Raw genomic sequence first — 20,530 nt, 5'->3', positions numbered from 1 at the left:
GCCTTTCTAAAGAGAAACCTGTGAAAAATAAGAACTTTAAACTCATGGCAGAATTTGTAAGAAGTCCATCAGCCTTATCTATGAATATATTAGTGATGTAATATGTATACATCACATTCAACTCTAGATAGCATTTGAATATTATGCATTTTTTAGCCTCATAGTTATCCAATGAAATCTACCTGGGAAGGCATTTCTATTATAATTTGGAAGATGAGTTGAACCAGGCTAAGGGGTTAAGAGGCTTGCACATAGAATCAGGTTATAGCCCATGTCTTCTGTGAATATCTTGAGTGCCAGGAAATGTAGATCATTTCAATATCCCTAATGCCAAGCACATTGCCTGGACATAGGAAATGTTCAATCAGTGTTTGAATAACTCCATGTAGCATTTCTGTCCTCCAGCAGACCCTCCAGGGCAAGGGATGAGAGAGCTATCAGATCAGGGGGTTGCAAGTATGCATTTATTTATTTATCTGACAGAGCAAAAGGCAGGGCAGGCAGAGGGAGAGAGAGAAGCAGGCTTCCCGCTGAGTAGGGAGCCAGATGTGGGGCTCCATCCCCGGACCCTAGGATCATGACCCCCAGCCAAAGGCAGATGCTTAACCACCTCAGCCATCCAGGCACCCCACGGGTTGCTTTAATTGTTCTGACTCCTTATACACGGGGACAGGAGCTGAGACTCACCTGTGCCAACCCTGGGTTTCTGATTCCTGGGGTTTCTTCCCAAGAGAAGTTGCTGGTAAATTGGGCAGGTGAGACAATGTAGCCATGGGACTACATAATTTGTTATTTTCACTCACTTTGACCTGAGTCCCTAGGACTCTAGCACTCTCTTTAAAGTGCATGGACCCAAGTTAGCTTTTTACATATAAATTCTTTCCTTATTGGTTATAGCATTTTTTTTTTTTTTTTTTTTTTTTTTGGTCCATGGTACAACCCTCTCCTAGATCTCCTCAAAACTCGAAGGGCTCCATCTCTTGTTATTTTTTCCTTCATTTGCTTGTGACTATCCTCATTATAAGTTGGTCACTATAAATTGGGGTCCCGTGCTGTAAGGGCAGTCAGGTCTGGATGCTCTAGTCTACTTTGTAAGTTTCCTTTTGGGATTTCTGTCTCCCATCCCTCTTGTGGTCAAAATAATATCAACCAAGTGACGATGTTCTCTACTTTTTTTTTTTTTAAGATTTTATTTATTTATTTGACAGAGATCACAAGTAGGCAGAGAGGCAGGCAGAGAGAGGAGAGGCAGGCTCCCCGCTGAGCAGAGAGCCCGGATGCGGGGCTCTATCCCAGGACCTGGGATCACACCCAAGCTGAAGTCAGAGGCTTTGACCCACTGAGCCACCCAGGCGCCCCTCTCTCTACTTTCTTGCCTTGTTTTTCTGTCACCAGCTTACTTTTCAAGATACAGCCAAACTGCACAATTTTTCCAAAGTTTCCTTCTCTTGCCAGGCCTTTATCCTATATTTTAGAGCCCTGTTCTGATCTGCTTTGACAAAAGCAAAATGACATACTTGTGCCTTCTTTTTCTCTAATGCAGTAATAAACACACTGAAAGGGAAAACAAAACAAAACAAAAGCTTGGCTTCTCACTCATGTTTTTCTTCACCAAAATAACTTGCTGAGCTCAGTAGTGAGTTCAGATCACTAAAGAAATCCTGAACAGAAATGGAAAAAAAAAGAGAGAGAGAGAGAGAGAGAGAGAGAGGTTTGATCAGTAGGTGAACCACAGAGTTAAGAGGAAAAGGAAAAAAGGCCACAAAGAGGGAGAAGACTGTGGCTATGACTGACCTATGACTGACAAAAGGGTTGTGTCCAGCATATACACAAGACAATAAAGGAAAGGCAAACCACTCAGTTGGAAAATGGGTGAATTAGGTGAATAGGTGCTTCATAAATGGAGAAAACATGATAATCTCTGAAAAGATGTTTAACCTCATTAGGTATCTACAACATGCAAATTAAATCCAGAAGATAATTTTTTTTAGAAGATAATATTTCATGCTTACCAGGTTGGGAATTTAAAAAATGACACATACTGGTTATTGACCAGGATTTTGAACAGTAGGAATACTCCTCTCTCCTGGGAGTGTAAATTTGTACAAGTCCTTTGGATAACAAGTTGGCCACACTTAGGGAATTTGGGCGGGCTCATTCTCTACAACCCAGAAGTCTACTGCTGCTTCAAGATCTTGGAAACTCTTGCGAATGTGCCTTCATAAATAAAAATCAAGAATGTTTGCAGCAGAATCATGCACAGTCATTTAAAACTGCAATCAAGCCAAGTGCTATTAGGAGGAGAATAAACATTTTGATCTGGTTATTAAATGGGACGCTATACAGCAGTGAACATGGTCAAACTAGAGCTACAGGTGACAATGTAGCAACAGGAAAAGCAAGAGAATGATTATGAGAAAATTCAGGAGCTTGTTTACCTTTATTTGGAAGGAGAGGGTGTGATTGGAGTGGCCTCAGAGACACTGCCCATATAGTTCTTATGTGAAATGATTGTTAAACTAAAAAAAATTATGGCAGAAGAATTTGTGGCTGAGGAACTTGATATTTCATGAAAAAAGTAAGATGAGAGGAATGATAGGGTATAAATCTACATGTGCAAACCCATGCACATTAATTATTTTCACTAAAGAAAGCAAAAATGAGAGTACTTACCTCTCCAAATTATACTAGTATAGACCCTTACATCTTAGCCTGGTTGTAATGTGTCTTGTATAAGGAATTTTTATTTGCCATAGTTTGTTGATAGAAACTTTTAAAGACACTATCTGCAATTTCAATTAGATGCATGTAATTTGAGTTTTATTGGGGGGCGGGTAACTTAGTTCCGTCCTTTGAAACAACTGTTTCTCATGCCCCCCCTGCCTCCAGCCCACCCTCCTCCCTTTCTTCTTTTTCCCATGTGGGATCTTAGACGAATGCTCTGTACCTATGCTGTGCTCCAATTTGGAGCTCCTGGAGACACAGGAGATTAGCCTCCTGTCACATAACTAACACACACTCCTGAACTATGGGTTTATTTTCCTCAGCTTCTTTTTTCTTCTGAAATATCACTGAAAAGAGAGAGAGAGACAGAGAGAGAGAGAGATGAAACATCTGATCTTGTTCTTCACTTCCTTTTCTATTCCAGCCACCTGTTCTTTTTTCCTAATTAACCCCAACACAGTAAAGAAAGCCAAGATTCTCGTGGTTACATTAAAAAAAAAAAGGTGTAATAAAAGAAAAGCCACATATAGTAAAATGTTGCTCCAGGAGATTCATGGTTGAAGAAGGAGTTTTGTATGTCGTTGTCCAATTTGCAGATGATACAATGGTGACATGCTTTCTCATTTCTCTGCTTGAAAGAAATGAATCAAATGTTTTCACCTGTTACCCATTTCAACTGGGTTATACTATTTAAATCGGACAAAGTCAGGGCTGGGTCAGGAGAACTCAGAATGGGACTGGGGTGTCCTTGGGACAAATAGATGAGTATACAGCCTCTGAGAGTCCAAGGATCCGAGGAGTGCAGGGTTCTGGAGTTTATAAACATGGAGAGGGCCAGTAGAAGGTGAATCACGTGGGGACGTCACCGGACCCCCACAGAAGGGAGCTTGTTTCCGCACTGCCTGCTTCTGAAAAGTATTTGAAATCAAATGGAGGCAGCTGAGAACTGATCCTTAAAGGGGCTTGAACAGATACAAAAGGAGGAGATGATGGAGAAGATGGAGAGAGGAAAAGAGATATGACCTTGTCAAATTTCTGAATGCTAATTGGCCTCGTTATATGTGGTCTGGGAATTGGGGCCGACTTTCTGATAGTCGCACTCCAGGCTGCCTTCTGCACCGTTGTTCGCAGAGGGGTTGAGGTGGTGCCAAAAGATCAACTCTTCAGCTGTTTCCTACCGCGCTTGGATTCTTATTGCAGGAAAGCAGTGACACGGAGCAAAGGAGGCCAAGAGCAGGAAATTAGCGGGAGCAGAGAGAAAAGGGAAAGAAAGCCAGAACAGAATGGGAAGCGGAAACTGGAAAACTAATGCAACCATCATTCATCATTCCTTGGACCAACACTGAGCATCTGATGCGAGCCAGTGCTGTGCTCCGTCCTGGGGACCGAGGGCTGAGCAAGACAGACGGGGCTCATGCCCTAGGGAGCCGAAGCCCTGGCCGGCAAAGTGGACACCAAGCAAAGGTGTGTGATCAGCTGATGGGACACGTTGGGTTGCATTTCTGGCAGCTGCACATTCTTAAGAAGAGACTTCTGCAGAGGTGCTGCCTATGTACTAATGCCAGGAAGCTAAGTGCAATTGGCCACAGAGGTCAAATCCCTGTGTAAAAGGTTTACATTTTAGACAAAGGCTGCCTGGAAACCATGTAGAACCAAATATTTAATTTCTTTTTTTTAAGACTTTATTTCTTTATTTGAGAGAGAGAGAGAGAAAGAGTGTGTACCAGCAGAGGGAACAGCAGAGGGAGAAGGAGAAGCAGGTTCCCTGCTCAGCAGCCTGATGCGAGACTCAATCCTAGGACCCTGAGATCATGACCTGAGCCGAAGGCAGATGCTCAACTGACTGAGCCACACAGGTGCCTGAGAATTGATTAAAAAAAAATTTTTTTTTTAGATTTTATTTATTTATTTGACAGAAAGAGAGAGCAAGAGCAAGAGGAGTGGCAGGCAGAGGGAGAGAAGCAGACTCCCTGCCAAGCAGAGAGCCCAAAGTAGGGCTCAATCCCAGGATGGCTCAATCTGCCGAGCTGAAGGCAGATGCCCAATGAATTGAGCCACTCAGGTGCCCCCTGAGAAGTCATTCTTAATCCCTGTTAATCTTTCAAGTCTTAAAATATTTGGAGGTACTTAAAAACTGTGAGAAATCTTAGATATCATTTCCTTCCTGAAGGTGAAAACTTGGTCTGTCTTGTGCAAACCGAGTCCATTTGGACATTGAATAAATGTTACCTGAGTGACTATTTTGGAGAGGGTAGAATTTGAGGCTAGCTGGTGGGAGGCTTCTAGGTCCACACGGTGCCCTGGGCCCTACCCACATTCCATCATTCGGGATTAGTTTGTAACATCCGTCTTCCTGTTATTGCTTCTAACAGCTCTAGCCTGATGTGGGACCTAGAAAGACCTCGGGAACCAAGCAGCTCTTTGGAGAAACAGGGGTGTCACATTTGCCCCACATTCTTTCCACAGCTGGAATACAGTCTCAACATAAGCCCTGCAATTTTTCAAATGTACACGGAGGCTGTTGTGATTAATAACATTCAAATTCATCTAAAAGCATTACAGAATTCATAGCCTCTTTTTGTCATTGTGTTACGAGGGGATATGTGAAATATTTTGACATTGCAAAGGAATCGTCTTCAAAAGGTTGGGAGCTGCTTCTTCAAGGAAAGTAGGCAAGATTTTACCTGATGCCAGAGCAAACTGTTCCCCTGGTTAGCCCCCTGGGATGCTTGCTATATACTTACATCCTCTGGGGCTGAAGCATTACTTTTGAGAGATTATTTAGTGAAGTTCTAGACTTGTACTTTCTGATGACTTGTCACAGCTGGGAATTTGATTCCTTCTTAGGCTGGAATAAAAGTGATTGGGAGGATTATCCTGTTCACATTAGGGAGGCCAGCAGGAGAAGAGTTTTTGTGTTTTTTTTTTTTTTTTAAGGATTCTTTTAAAATCATCCCGAGAGCGGACATCTTTCCCTCCCCCACTCCCTCCCTCCCTTTCCAGGATGGGTAGGAAGGGAGAGCTTGTGGCTAGTTTTGCCTTGGAACTCAGAATCTTCCTTAAATATTTAAGAGATCTGTTAATTTAGTCAAGTAATTTTCATCTGAATGAGGACAGGAAAGCTCTGGACTGCATTTTCAGGAGGATGAATCTATAAGTGGCCTCATGAGAGTTCTTGTGGTCAGAAAGTACCATGGAAGAGCTCCTTAGTTTATATGTTTGATAAAATAGCCAGAGTCTTGTCTTGTCTCCTGGGTCAAGGATTTCCCATACACACACACATGCACACACACACACACACACGCGCGCGTGCACACACACGCACACACGTCCGGTATCCAGGAACCAGGGCACAGAGCTTCCTGCTAAAGGATATCTGTTTTGTGTCTGCAGCAATGCTAGGAGTTGCCACCAAGGGGCAGCAGAGGCTGTAGAACTGAGCCATGGCCCAGCTGGGGAGGCGATGGATGGGGAGCTGAGCCCTGGGGGTGGTAGTACTTGTTTTGAGGCAAAGACCTAGTTCTGAGGCTGGGAAGAGAGAACATGATCCCCTGGGTTCCAAGGTTGATTTTGCTTTCTATTCAGCTCTAATATTGGTACTTTCTTCAATTCAGAGACTCATTTCCTCTAACACCGGCTCCTGTATTTCCAGAGTGGCTACCTGGGAGGTGCTGCACCCACCAACCTGGCATACCTCAGAGACAGGCATGCAGGAGCCAGGAATTTAGGCTGGGTTTGTTTGGTGGCTCTGGATCACTGGGTGACATGCCTGCTCTGAAGAAGTGAGCTGGTTAGAAAAGGTGAGGAGACAGGTGATCACTGTCACGGGGGGCTGGCCCCGTCTCCTCCATCCCACCCACTGTGGCTTGAGATGGCAAATGAACATTTGAAATGTCCTGTGTAAAGTGCTACACATGCCCTATATTCAGGACAAATTCTTCGTTTCCCCTTCCTCTAGATTGCTGTTCCTAAATCCTTCCTCCATTGAAATTCTAGAGCTGCTACTGACTGCAAGAAACTAGGGACTTGGGAGAAGTTTGATCTTCCTAGTCCTTGGGGACAAAAGGATGGAAGCCTGTACAAGATTTTGCAGAAATCTGTGTGATGGTCAGAATAGCCTGTGGGGTGCCTGGGTGGCTCACTGGGTTAAGCCTCTGCCTTCGGCCCAGGTCATGATCTCAGGGTCCTGGGATAGAGCCCTGCATTGGGCTCTCTGCTCAGCGGGGAGCCTGCTTCTCTCTCCCTCTCTGCTGCTCTGCCTACTTGTGATCTCTGTCTGTCAAATAAATAAGTAAGATTTTAAAAAAAGGAAGAATAGCCCCGTGAGTCTCTCTGAATTCATAACTCAGTCGTGGTTGAGTTGTTATCCAAGTGTTCAGAAAATTAAATACTTGAGGCATCTCCCAGATGGCTTTTCACAAACATTTTCCTCACCTCAGCTTCCTCAAGTGGAAAGCCTGTTCCCATGGCTGTGTTTCCATGACAAAATCTACTTAGCTTAGTATAGTCCGATATATCAGTTTTCCTTTATGGTTATTGCTGTGTTCTGTGTTCTGTTTACGAAATCTTCGCCTACCCCCACATTAGAAATATATTCTTTTATATTTTTTTTCTGAATGCTTAATTGTCTTTTTTTTTTTTAAGATTTTATTTATTTTTGCGAAAGAGAGAGCGAGAGGCAGAAAAAGAGAAAGCAGGAGCAGGGTGAGGGGAAGAGGGAAAAGCAGACTCCCCGCTGAGTAGGGAGCCTGATTCAGGACTTCATCCCAGGACCTTGGGATCATGACCTGAGCCGAAGACAGCCACTTAACTGACTGAGCCACCCAGGTGCCCCTTGATCATCCTCTAAAGACTATTTTCTTTTTAGAGGAGTTTTAGGTTCGTTCTCAGCAAAATTAAGGGGAAAGAACAATGCCCCTGCCCCAACCCCTGACAGCTGCAGCCTCCCTCCCCCATTGTCAATATCCTGAACCACAGTGGACATTTGTTATACTTGCAGAACCTACAGCAATGCTCATTAGCACCCACAGTTCATGATTTACGTCAGGGTCAACTCATGATGCTGTACATTCTAGGGCTTTGGACAAATGTACAGTAACTTGTATCTATGATTGTAATGTCCCGCAGAGTAACTTCACTGTCCTAAAAAGCCTCAGTGCTCCTGATTGCTTTGCATTTCAAGTATAGATATGCTGTCCACCTGGAACTGATTTTTTATGGACAGTGTAGGATGGCCAAAGCTCCTTATTTTTCCATGTGAATAATAACCTGGCTCCGCTTCATTGCCTGAGAATACTGTCTTTTCCCCACTGTGCTACAATGTCATTTTCATAAATCGGGTGACTCGAATGGGTAGGACTGTTTCTGGACTTCCTATTCGATTTCACTGGCCAGTTTTTCTATCCTTGTCCCAAGATCACACCTTCTGAATCGCTACTGATAGCTGCTATTGGTAGCCGGTAAATTAGGTCCTCCCTATTGTTCTTTATTCAAAATTACCTTTGTCTTGGCCAACACACTCAAATTGGATTTCTAGTTTAAAGACGACTTTTTCTTTTCAAGTTTTGTTGGCACTATTCTTCATGGCTTTCCTAAAAATAACACATTGCAGCCCAGTAATATAAGTTAAATTATGTTCTAAGATAACGAGGTAGCTGGACCAGGTAAAAGCTTTCTAGGACACTGGGTCAGAGAGTCCTGTGTCTGCCGTACCCTCTGAGGCCTGGGAAGGAATTCCTTTTCTTTTCCTGTTGGCATTTCCGAGTTCAATCTGTTTTGCTAGGCCTGCTCTGAGCCCTGGATGTTCCTACCATGGTTATGTAGCTCTCCTCCGACTTCTCTGGGTACCCCGTGTGGCATGAATTTGTGGGCGCCTTTCAGCTTCTCTCTCCAAAAAAGACCCAATGCCTCCCACCCTGCCAGGGTCTGTACCGTCTGGCTGGCCCACTTTCCTAGACATGGTCTCCTGTCTCCCCCACCATTCCCCACTGTTGGGCATCCAGCAACTGGGGCTGCTTTCAGCTCCCCACAGGACCCTGTTCCACCCACAGTGGGGAACTTCCACGTCGGGTTGAACTTCCTGCCTGACGTGTTCTTTTCTTCCTGCTCCCACCACCTTCCTTTCATCTGTTAACACCTTGTGAACCTCTCAGTCCCCTTCCTCGGGCATCCTTCCCTGGTCCCTGCTCTCATGCTGCTTCATGCATGGGTCCCGGCTCAAAATTATAAGCCTGTTTGATTATATGATCCACACTTGACTCTTCCGCTGTATTATAAACTCCAGTAAAGCAGGGTCTGGAACTGTTTGGCTTGATATTGAACCTAGCATTTGTCCTATAGCAAGTGCTCTATAATTCATCTAAAAATGAATGCATGCATGAATGAAAGGCTTTGGCCCAATGGTCTCTGTCACTTTCCACAGGACCCTGCATATAGATGCTCAATAAATATCTTTCATCTCTTCTTCTTCTATAGGGCATTTCAATAAAGAATAGTGTATGAGAGTAGCTTGCCTCATTATAAAATGACCAGCCTGGCCATTGCAGGCACACTCAGGAGTGTTTCTTAATGCTCTGTACTTGATTTGATGTGGGTGACGGTGATAAGTCAAATATGACTTAGAGGTGTCCTATACCTGCCAATACCTGTCTTGCCTTCTGATTCTCAATCTGCCAGATGTTGCTTCTGATTTGCTTATGGTGCATAGGAAAGCAGTGTTGGTTTGAAGGTGTTAACGGCAAGCTAGAAACTCAGGGGGCTGTGACTTTCCATTGCTGGGAAGTCCTATAACTTTAGCTTGCTCAGTGGCAAAGCAGGGCACCCAGGACAGCTCTGCTAGCAGTTGGCACAAATGAGTGAGAGCTAACATCTGGTCCTTCATGGAAAATTCCTGTACTTAGAGCCGGAAAATAGACCATCATTCCATTAATAAAGGGACCAGAATTAGTCCTTGTTCTCTGTGTTCCACATGCTAGTCATTGATGGATGATAACACTGTCTCGATAGTCTCAAGCAATCAGAGGGGAAGATAAAAAATACGATCCATGGTCACCATTAGCAGCGCTGTGCCCTGGAGAGTGTGGGCGGGCGGTGCCCACCCACCCCTACTGCTGCCTGGAGACAGACTTTTGTAATTTGCATAGTTAGTGACCCCATGGGGAGGGACCATAGATAGAGATGCTGCTTATGATACAACCGCTGCCACACTGTCTGTGTGTTGAAAGAAACTGATCTCTCCGATAGGAAAATCACTAATCAGATTCTGCCTCAAAATGGAAACACCAACCTTTTCTAAAACACACTTCACTGGAATAGAATGATAAGGTTAATGTAATAGAGGCCAGTGGCCCTTGGGTTGTTAGGGGGAGAAAGATGTAAATTGTTACCAGGAAGATCTTCCTGTGATCCTGGTTTTAATGGGTTTAATTAAAGAATTAAGACCAATTATTAACCATATTGCACTGAGTTCCAGACAGCTTCTGCTGGGGCGGGCGAGGAGGTCATATGGCAGAGCAGGCTCTGAAGAAGGGGGAAGGGCCGCGTAGCTCAGTGTCATCTGAGTCCCCATGGAGCAGACTGGGTGTCCTAAGGAAGCATGATCCTGGGGAAGCCTGCATGTGTGTGTGTGTGTGTGTGTGTGTGTGTGTGTGTGCCCACATGTGTAGGTGGATATGATTTGAGGTGGAAGGACACGGAAGATAAATTTAGTTACATCGCATTCTTGACTTGGGTGTATCTGTACTGGGCATTTAGAGTTTAAAGCTAATTAAATCGATTCATCATCTTTTGTGAAATACCAGAATGATTTTGTAAATGCTAATTAGGCTAGAGGACATTTGCATCATTTAAAATTAAGCAACTGGCCACCTACAACATGTAGGTGATTCATTAATTTCAAGCGAACGTAACGCGTGTAAGTAAATGGCAGGACTCTGCGGATTTCTCTGGTTGGTTCTGCCTTCTGTCGGGTTGTAATGCACTTTTTCACACTGTACTTTTATTACGGGTCTCTCTCAGGTTGTTGTCAAATGTCCTATTCTTCCAAGTGAATGCCATAGGAGCACCAGTCAGTAATGATATTGGATGAGGCCAATCCTGTGAGTGTCCGCCCTGCCCTGCCCGTGGCCCCTTGCCCGGGAGGAGGGGGATAGGTGGTTCCTAACTCTTATGCAGATGTAGTCTCACCTCTTGATCCAAACTCAGGCTACAGCTGATCAGGCCAAAATGACCCAGTGGCATTCAGTCAGTCTATGGCTGCCTAGGAGGTGACCTAGGATAAGAGTGCTGTTTTTCAAGGACAGTGGTGGAATGGTGAGTCTTTCAGTTTCTCTCTCAGGAATTTCAGCTGAAGATATGTTGAGAATCAAGCCATCACAAGCAGAACCTTAGCCAAAATGTCCTCAGAAAGAAGGAAGTTTGTAAAATCATGAAGCACTTCCAGTCATGAATAAGCAGAAACAAGGGTAAGTAAATTCCACGAAGTCAGGGAGACTTGGGAAGAAAGGGAGTACTGCTGAGGGAGAGCTGAAACTCTCTAACGGCAGAGAACAATCTAGATAATCCAATTATATCCAGTTAGAGCTGTATCGGGTGATTCCAGTTTCTGAATTGTAATGTGAGACTCGGCCAAATATTTCCAAGATGTCCAGCTGGGATGCATGCCTTCCCATGGTAATCACACCGCGGAGAAATGCCCGGAACATAAAGGAACAGAAGGGCATCAGGATTTCCTTGCATGCTGAAGAGCCTACACACAATATGTGTCTGTGATTTACGTAACTTCTTTATTTCTTTCAGTTTTATTGAGATATAACTGACACAGGTCACTGTACAGGTTTAGGGTGTAGGGCACACTGACTTCACTTACATATGCTGTGAAGTGATTACCATCCATCATTTCATACGGACACAAGGGAAAAAAAGAAAAAAAATTTCTTATGTATTCACTTATTTGTCTTGTAACCAGAAATTTGTTCCTTTTGACCCTTCATCCAGCACTTCATCCTCTCTCCCTCACCTCTGGGAACCACAATTCTGATCTATTTTTCTTATGAGTTGTTTTTTTTTGTTTTGTTTAGATCACATAGAAGTGAGATCATACAGTATTTGCCTTTCTTTGTCTGAGTTATTTCTTTTAGCACAATGCCCTCCAGTCTGTCCACGTTGTCACAAATGGCAGCACGTTTTTTCTTTCATACACTCTACATACACACCACGTTTTCTTCATCCAGTTCATCTGCTGATGGACACGTAAGTTGTTCCCAAGCCTTGGCTGTGGTAAGTGACGCTGCCATGAACATGGGGATCCAGGTATCTTTCAAGATAGTGATTTTGTTTCTTTTGGATACAAACCCAGAATTAGAGTTGCTGGATTATATGGTATTTCCATTTTTAATTTTTGGAGAAACATTCGTACTATTTTCCATAGTGACTACACCAGTTTACAATCTCCCTGCGCCCCTCGCGCCCTGCATTAGGGCTCCCTTTCCTCCACACCCTCACCAGCATTTACTTCTTATCTTTTTGATGCTCACTATTCTAACAGGCATGAGGCGATATCTCACTGTGGTTTTGATTTGTACTTCCCTGATGATTAACGATGAACACTTTCTCCTGTACCTCTTGGCCATTTGTGTATCTTCTTTGGAAAAAATGTTTATGTAGGTCCTTTGCCCATTTTAATTGGTTATTTGATTTTTTGTTATAGAGTTGTGTAAGTTTTTAAAAATATATTTTGGATATTAACCCTTTCCATCCCTTTCTGTAGATTGTCCTTTCACTTGTTGATCATTCTTTTTGCTGTGTAGATGCTTTTTAATTTGAGGTAGTACAACTTTGTTTATTTTTGATTGTGTTCTAGGTGCCACACCTCAAAACGTATCACTGAAATCCATTCCAAGGAGCTTTTCTCATACTGTCTTTTAGGAGTTTTATGGTTTCAGGTGTTCAAGTTCTTAATCCATTTTGAGTGAATTTCTTGGGACTGGTGTGAGATAGGGGTCAAGTTTCATTCTTTTCCATATGATTATTCAATTTCTCCCATACCATCTATTAAAGATACTTTTTCTCTTGAAAAGTATTGAGTATTCTTGGCTCCCTTCTCAAATATCAGTTGATTATATATGTATGTATATGCATGGATTTCTTTCTGGGCTCTCAGTCTGTGCCATTGGTCTGGGTGTCTGTTTTTATGCCAGTACCATACTGTTTTGATTGTAGCTTTATAATACAGCTTGAAATCAGGAAGTGTGATGCCTCCAGCTTTATTCTTTCTCAGGATTGCTTTAGATATCTGGGGTCTTTTTAGTTTTTTGTAATTTTTTTTCTTTCTTTTTTTTTTTTTTTTTTTTCTTTTTTTTCTTTTTGGTCTTTCTGTTATTATCCAAGTGCTCTGCCTGGCTTTTACCCTCATTTTGCATTCCTCACCTTCTCTGTCCTAGTTGACTGCCACTCTTTTTGTCCTATACTCTTCGCTACAGATACTCATGACCCAGGGCAAAGTGTTGATGAGGGCTGTGAGGGTTACCCGCCTTTCAGGTCCCCCAAGGGGTGCTCTAGACGCAGCATGGCACAGGCTGCCTTTGACTTTGTAATCAATTTATCTTCATAATGGATGGATGAGAATGTGACAGTTTAGCTCAGATATTAGGTCACAGCTAAGTTTAGAGTGTTTCTCTCTCTCTCTCTTTCTCCTATTAAGGCATCAGCATACTCTCATCCTCACAGTCTTCCTTCCTCCATTCAAAGACAGAAAAATAGCTGTACAACAGGGACATCGTAGAGCTAAAACATATGTAGTTTGGCTAAGGTACTCTTTCCAGGAGCAAACAGGAACCTTTATAGCTTTTCTGTTTGTCTACACGTTTGTGCTCTAGAGTGGTAGTAGGCAGAACTCCCCGATTTTCATATTGCCCTGCTGTAAATATATACTCTTCCTCTTCAAATTAGCCTTGGCCATGGCACAGAAGTAATTTCAAAAAGTATGTGATTGCTTCGTCATGTTAACATTAGAACCTCCCTAAGTTTTAGGAGGGCCTTTGGCCACCCAGTTTGCAACTTATTTCCTAGGCTTCCTGGTGGCCAGGTGTGGTCTTGTGACTCAGTTTCCCCCAGTAAAATGTGAGCAAAGTGATGTTTGCAACTTAGATGATAATTTTTTAAAGGAAATCACTTACCCTCCACTTTCCCTTCGACTACCTTCCAGCCCCAGATGGGATATTGGCTAATGAGCTCAACTCATGCAGATGAGGTGAGTATAGCAGGACAAGGCAGAATGATAGGCTAGAAGGAAGCCGACCCCTCAGGAGCCTAGTGGAGCAGAGCCACTTGCACCCTGGAGACTGTCTGGGATGATACAAGGGAGAGCAATAAATATCACTTTCTTGCCTGACTTTTCTCCTATATTTTTTAGTTTATTTGTTACAATAGCCTTGTTGATGCCCTAACTGATACACAGTAGTGCATACCAAGTCCTCAGGAACCACACCGAGTGCTGAATAAGTGTCATGTCACTTAATTTTCTAGCAACTCTCCTAAAATAGATACTAATTGCTCATTTGACAGATGTACACACAGGCTTACAGAGGCTAAATGATTCGCCCAAGATGGTAAAGCTATAAAGCGGTAGAAAGAACCTGGATACAGCTCTGAAGGGCTTCAAAACACAGATTCTAAATCTTTGTGCCCTAGCATACCTTGGTATTACTGTTCAGTCTTTTTTTTTTTCTTTTTCTTTTTAGACAGAGCATTTTTGAAGCACTCTTGTCAGCTAATTTAAAGTTTCTGTCTATTACACATTGTAGCTTTTGATTGCTTCTCTGCTTAGTTTGGGGCAGAATGCTCATTTTATTCTCCTTTTTTTGGAGGGGAGTGAGGTGAGGATAGTCCCTTGGTTTTGAATAGATTCATCTTACTTTGTCCATTAAACTGTAAATCCCTCAGGAAGTAATGCTTGTGGTACAAATGTAGCTAAATAATGACAACTCTCTGTCTCAAGGGATAAGAGCTGCCTAGTCTTCCGGAGTGACTCAGTATTCTCTTACGTGATGTTTTGCTCCTGGGTAGATGAATTCCATTGTCAGTGAATCAGTCCCGGTGGACAACCTCCGATCTTAAATACATTCTCATGGTAGCAGCATATTTAAATAGAAGGAACATCCAAAACGATGGTTTTGCATAACGAATGATGCCCATTCTATTTATCACTAAATACAAGCAGGTGGAACTTAAAATTTTTCATGATTGCTCTTTAGTCAAATGTTAGATTCATGATCATTCTGCCACGCGTGAGTTAGTAATAAGTATGCTGCATAATAAAAGAAAGCCCCAAATGCATCAGTAAGATATATTTGCATCAGTGTATCAAACAGAACATGTATTTTTCTCTTTTTAAAAAAAATTATTTATTTATTTGAGAAAGCAAGTGAGAGAGCAAGAAGGCGAGAGAGCAGGACTGGCGGCGGTGAGGGTGGGGGGGGTGGGGCAGGGGGGAGGGGAACAGAGAGAAAGGGAGAAGTAGACTCCCCACTGAACAGGAAGCACAACCCAGGGCTTGATCTGGGGCTTAATCTGGAGCTCAGTCCAGGCTGGATCCCAGGATTATGGGATCATGACCTAAGCCGAAGGCAGACGCTTAACCAACAGAGGCACCCAGGCACCGCAAGGGGTGTGTGTGTGCGTGTGTGTGTGTGTGTGTGTGTGTGTGTATTTTTTTTTTCCTAACATGAGAGCAGTCTGGAGGTGGACAGCCAAGGATTGACATGTGGCTCTTGGTCATTGACTTTTCAGGCTCCTTCTAACTTTTTCTTTGTAAATCCCTGAAAATGGTTTCTATTCTAAAGATTCCCTCATGGTTAGCAAAACCCCCTGAGTGACATTCATCGTGTCAGAGTTGCAGGCAGTGGGATGGGGAGAGGGCAGAGGGCCTTTGTCTGCCTATTTCCTTGTAAAGACCTTTTTCAGATTGTTCACTAAATGAACTTTCACTTCATTGGTCAGAACTTAGCTATACCTGCTTACATAGTTGCCTGGATGAAATCAAGGTTTTGTCTTGTTTTTAGCTAGGGAAAAAGGCAAACAATCAATGGTAGGTAGACTCCCTGCCTTCTAATTACAAAATCCCTGCCATTCTACACCAGGGGTTGGCAAACTGTGGCCTATGGGCCAAACCTGGCTCACAGCCTGTTTTTTTTATAAGTAACGAATTATTGAAACAAAGCCATATGAATTCATTTTTGTATTGTCTATAGTGGATTTAATGCTACAACAAGAAGAGCTGAGTAATTGTCATGATCCACAGAGAGCACATGGTCCCCAAGTATAAAACAGTTCCTATCTGATCCTATTGAAAAGTTTGCCAACCCTGTTCTAGATCATGGAGGACAGATTCTGATGAACAAATGGTTTCATTCCTTGGGATGTTATAGGAGCAGGGTTGAGCCTAATATAGATTCAGTAGCAATCTACTCTCCAGCCCCAGTGAAATTAAATCTCTTAGGCATATATTACATAAAAGTAACATGACTACTAGTGGCAGATTCAACCACAAGGAGTTTATTTATCTCACACACAAAGAAGTCCAGAAGTACATGGTCTGGGGCTGGTGCGGATGCTGAATGATGCTTTCAGAACTGGATTCTTGTTTTCGCCCCAACCATGGCAGAATGTTGAATCCATCTCCGTGCTTAAAAACATTAGGTCTGCATCCTGCCTCAGAAGAAGGGGTAAGTGTCAAAGGCCAAAAGGGGCACGAATCTGTCTCTTTCCAGAACCTTCCCGGAGGTCTTTATTGGCCAGGACTGTATTCTCATGACACCTGCTGGCTGCAGAGGATCCTGAGGTGGCGAGAATGTACAGTGGAAACCCGACTGAGGCAAACAAATGGAGAGGGAGCCAGGAGCAGTATGACAGGAGCAGGGCTCCTCACAATTAACGCGGCCACTCTAGCACCTTCTGAGGGTCTCACCTTGCCTCCCTGCTCCTTCCTGTAACCGTTCCTGAAATTGATTTTGTTCTCCAACCCCCTCCTTTCCTATTTCCGGCTAGGTGAGAAACCTGGAAGCGAGCCAGAAGAGGTGAAGCTGCAGAAAGCCAGCAAACAGATTGTGCAGAATGCCATCTTGCAGGCCGTGCAGCAAGTCTCCCAGGAGAGCCGGCAGAGGGGGGACAGAGCCCGTGACAGCCGGGGCAGCCTCCAGCTGGGCGTCGGGGAATTAACCAAGAAGCACGAAAAGAAGTAACACCATCGATTTGGCTCTTGTCACCTGCTTGGTTTCGGCCTTCCTCTTAGTATAGGATGCGTTGCCAAATTGTTGCCAGTAAAGCAAACCAAAGTGTCATCGGCACCTAGAAGTAGGATGAATTCGCGCTAGCCCTTGGCTGAGATGCACTGTTTTGAAAAAGTGCGTTAGATGATTCTGTTTATATTAATGCAGTGCCTCTGAAATGGAGTGGGCCCAAACAGGACACTGTAATTGCAGAAGTAGTTTTGCAGCACCATTTATTTTTAAGGTCCCCCCCCACCAAGATTCTGCTTATTTACATTTGCTTTTTACGTACCATTACGTACCATTCTGTGAGTTTAAACAGCGACCCTTTTCGCTGAGATACTGAGTATGGTACTGTGTTCTTTGTATTTTAAAAAGACATGCTGGAAAGGTGAAGGAATGGGGTTTGTCAACTTCAAATATGGAATTGAAGGCTTCACTGGGTTCAAGTCCAAGATCAAATGGAGCAAAGGCAAATTCTAAGACTCAGTCTCTCAGGATCTTACAAGGCATTATTTATATTACTTTTTAGAAAGGAGGGGTTTAACTTTTAAAGGACTCAGGTTTTTTTTTGTTTGTTCGTTTGTTTTTTTGGTCTCCGTTCTCTCCATGGTTTGATAGCTGGTCTTTACTCTCTGTGCAGAAATCCTTTGGAAATAGGAATTTCTTTTTCCATCTAAAATTAAAATAAGACAGGTGATAGATCTAGATGCATGAGTTGCCAATGACTGTTGATTCAAAGCCCCATGAAGAGCAACCAGAACCATAGATTCCATTTACAAACACTATGTTATCATCAGGCTATGTCGTCGCATTAGTACCTTTCTAATAGGAGCTTCTCTTTTCCCACCCACAAATTAAAATTATATTTTCAAAGTCATGAAAATCATACATATCAGGAATAAATAACACTGAACATAGGAAAAACCAATTTTTAATTCTCTGAAGCATGAAGATAGAGTGGGAACAATAAAGTAACCGTGTTTTGGACAATGCTGTTATGGAGATATATGTGCATATGAAAAAAGCCATTATTATAGCAATGGTATGATCTTGGCTCCACTCCCATGAAATAATGCGTATCTTTCCAGAGTCATCACAATCCCACAGTCTGGGTTTCACCACAGTCATTGAGTTGGTGCTACTGAAGACAGAGAAAGAATTTGGCCTTTAGTAAAAACTCTGCGGCTTCAGAATATTAATGTCTACATTTGATAGTTTTTTTTTTAAAAAGCCAGGATCAGCATATATGGTACGACTGATATTAAGATATACTTCTAGAATTCCAGTATGTTATGCTTTCCACAATGGATACTATTGATTATAGTAGATAAATGGAAGCACTCACCTATCAGCTTTCTTAGATTATCTCACATGATGCACAGCTGGAAAAAAAATCACAGGAAGAAAGGCTATGAGAGGGAGCAGAGGGAGTTAAAATTTAAGTGTGATTTATTTGTAAATATTTTTTTAGCAGAACTCATGATAATCGAAGAATGAGTTTAAGTTGATCTGAAGTCATATAATTGATATGGTATGATTGCACAGTCTGTAGATAATGAATAATTAGTAAGGTAAATTATTCAGAAGGATTTACTATAAAAAGTAAACCCAATGCTTGTAGTCTGCAAGTGATCTAGCACCATGCGTACTAAGCTGTCTGGTTATAAATAGTCCTGGACCTTGCTGTCATATCATATGGCGAAAATACATAAATGCACTATCTTTCTTCTCTGGTGTGTCTGTGCTAATTCATTGAGGATCTTTGAGAACATTTGATTAACTTCGGTATCTAAACATTATTTGTAAATAAAATATATCCAGCTTTGAAATATGTTGTCACTTCTATACCCCACTGTGTGGCTCATTTCATACATGTATCTTACATTTTTTTGGCACCATGAGGCACCCCAAGTTTTCCAAACCCCTAGATATCATGATCCTGAGAGTGTTTCTTCCCTGGGCCTGTACCGTGAGCCTGTGGGATGGCAGTGTCTGAGGCTGGAAAGGGAAAGGACACGTGCTACAAAGTGGCCTTTTGATCTCAGGAAGTAAAGGTGAGTGGATCTAGAATGTGGAGCGTCTTTCATGATCTTTGCGAGATGGAACATCTACAGCAGGGAACACAGAGATTGAGAAATTCTTGAAAGAAGAAAAGAAAGTTGAGCGACACCTGCCCCCAGTAGGTTGGGGCCATATTGGCAGAATCCTAAGGAAGTTCAGCCGTAAAAATAAATCCATCTGTTAAACTCTTGCTAACCTCTCTCAGTATAAAGTTATTGGCCTTGATCGGGGCCTATCGAGCTTCATGTGGCATAGGATTAAGATGGGTTACCAGTTGGCTATTATCATAAACCAGCACACAGCTTTTGGTTTTTGGAATTCATAGGAATATTTATGTATGTATTTAATGTCTTTTAGCTTCCTGATTTACTACATGGCAAAGCAGACATGGGCATCCCAGCTCTGTATGTTCAGCTGTTCATCTCTTACTTTGCCTGGCCCTGGAGTAGACCAAAGAGAGAAATCCTTTTATATTACTTTGCTTTTCTGTAATAATATATCCAGTATGGACAGTATTGTAAATTGATACAAAACAACTTCCTGCCTTCTGGGCTTCATCTCCCCCCTAGCCTGCCCCCAACTCTCTTTTTTAGCTGCTTCGTCTTCCCTTATGGTGGGATTTCAGGTTACCAAAAATATATATATATATATATATATGAATCAACCATTTAAAAACAACCATGTTATTTATTCCAATCTGGAATGAATAACTATTTTCAAGGTTTTAAGGTCTTACAAAAAAATTAGAAAAGAGAGTTTTCAACTTATCCGCTGTAATGGCTATTCCAATAAGATACAATAGAGAATAAAAAGTTCTGAGAAATCTGGTAACTAGTTTAGTCACTACAGTACCCAAACAGGTGAAAAAGACTAAACCCTTGAGTAAAGTCTTTAGTTCATGTGAGGAGATTTTGGAAACCACAATAATAACATCTTTTCTTTTGAGCGTGAGAAAGTTTTCTGAAATATATTACTGCACATTAACTCATTTTTCTCATTGTTACAACCTCAAAATATGTTGCATCTGGGAAGATCTTATTCTTTTGCAGATAAAGTCACACTGAGTCTCAGAAGGATAAGTATATCCTAAGTGATGAATAGCAAGTAGTATTTGGCAGAGAAATACATGAATCACTGATCTTGAACTTCGAGAGCATAGGAATTAGCTAAGGGAGCCTAGGAAATATAAATTCTGGGCATCTTTATGTTAAGATGGAAGAATAAAACTGCGTCCTAGTAAGAAATGTCACAAAAATAGTAAAGGGCCAGAAAGATCATCATCAATAGAAATAGATCAATGCCATGAATGTCAGAAAGTGGTAGCTAAGGAAGGAAAAGAAAACCGCAGAGGGAACAAAATAGAAGGTCACAACAGAGCATGGCAAGTTCACTTATCTTTCCTCTTCAGAGCTACATGCAAAGTCCATGGAATCCTGACCCAGGTGTTGAGAAAGATGAATGTGGTGGGTGATGTTATT

The 20,530-nt window shown here is 42.4% G+C and overlaps 1 protein-coding gene across 1 annotated transcript in view; it reads left to right on the top strand.

Moving 5' to 3' along the window:
* Positions 1–18,807, top strand: part of AKAIN1 (A-kinase anchor inhibitor 1) — a 48,216-nt gene extending 29,409 nt beyond the window's left edge. Inside the window, exon 2 of the mRNA XM_032310543.1 lies at positions 16,768–18,807. Within this exon, the coding sequence (XP_032166434.1) occupies positions 16,768–16,961 (194 nt within the window). The 3' untranslated portion in view covers positions 16,962–18,807. The remainder of the gene's footprint in view (positions 1–16,767) is intronic.
* Positions 18,808–20,530: the final 1,723 nt, after the last annotated feature.

This window comes from Mustela erminea, chromosome 13 (assembly GCF_009829155.1).
Source record: "Mustela erminea isolate mMusErm1 chromosome 13, mMusErm1.Pri, whole genome shotgun sequence".
Lineage (NCBI taxonomy): Eukaryota > Metazoa > Chordata > Mammalia > Carnivora > Mustelidae > Mustela > Mustela erminea.
This window is presented reverse-complemented; position numbering and strand designations above follow the sequence as displayed.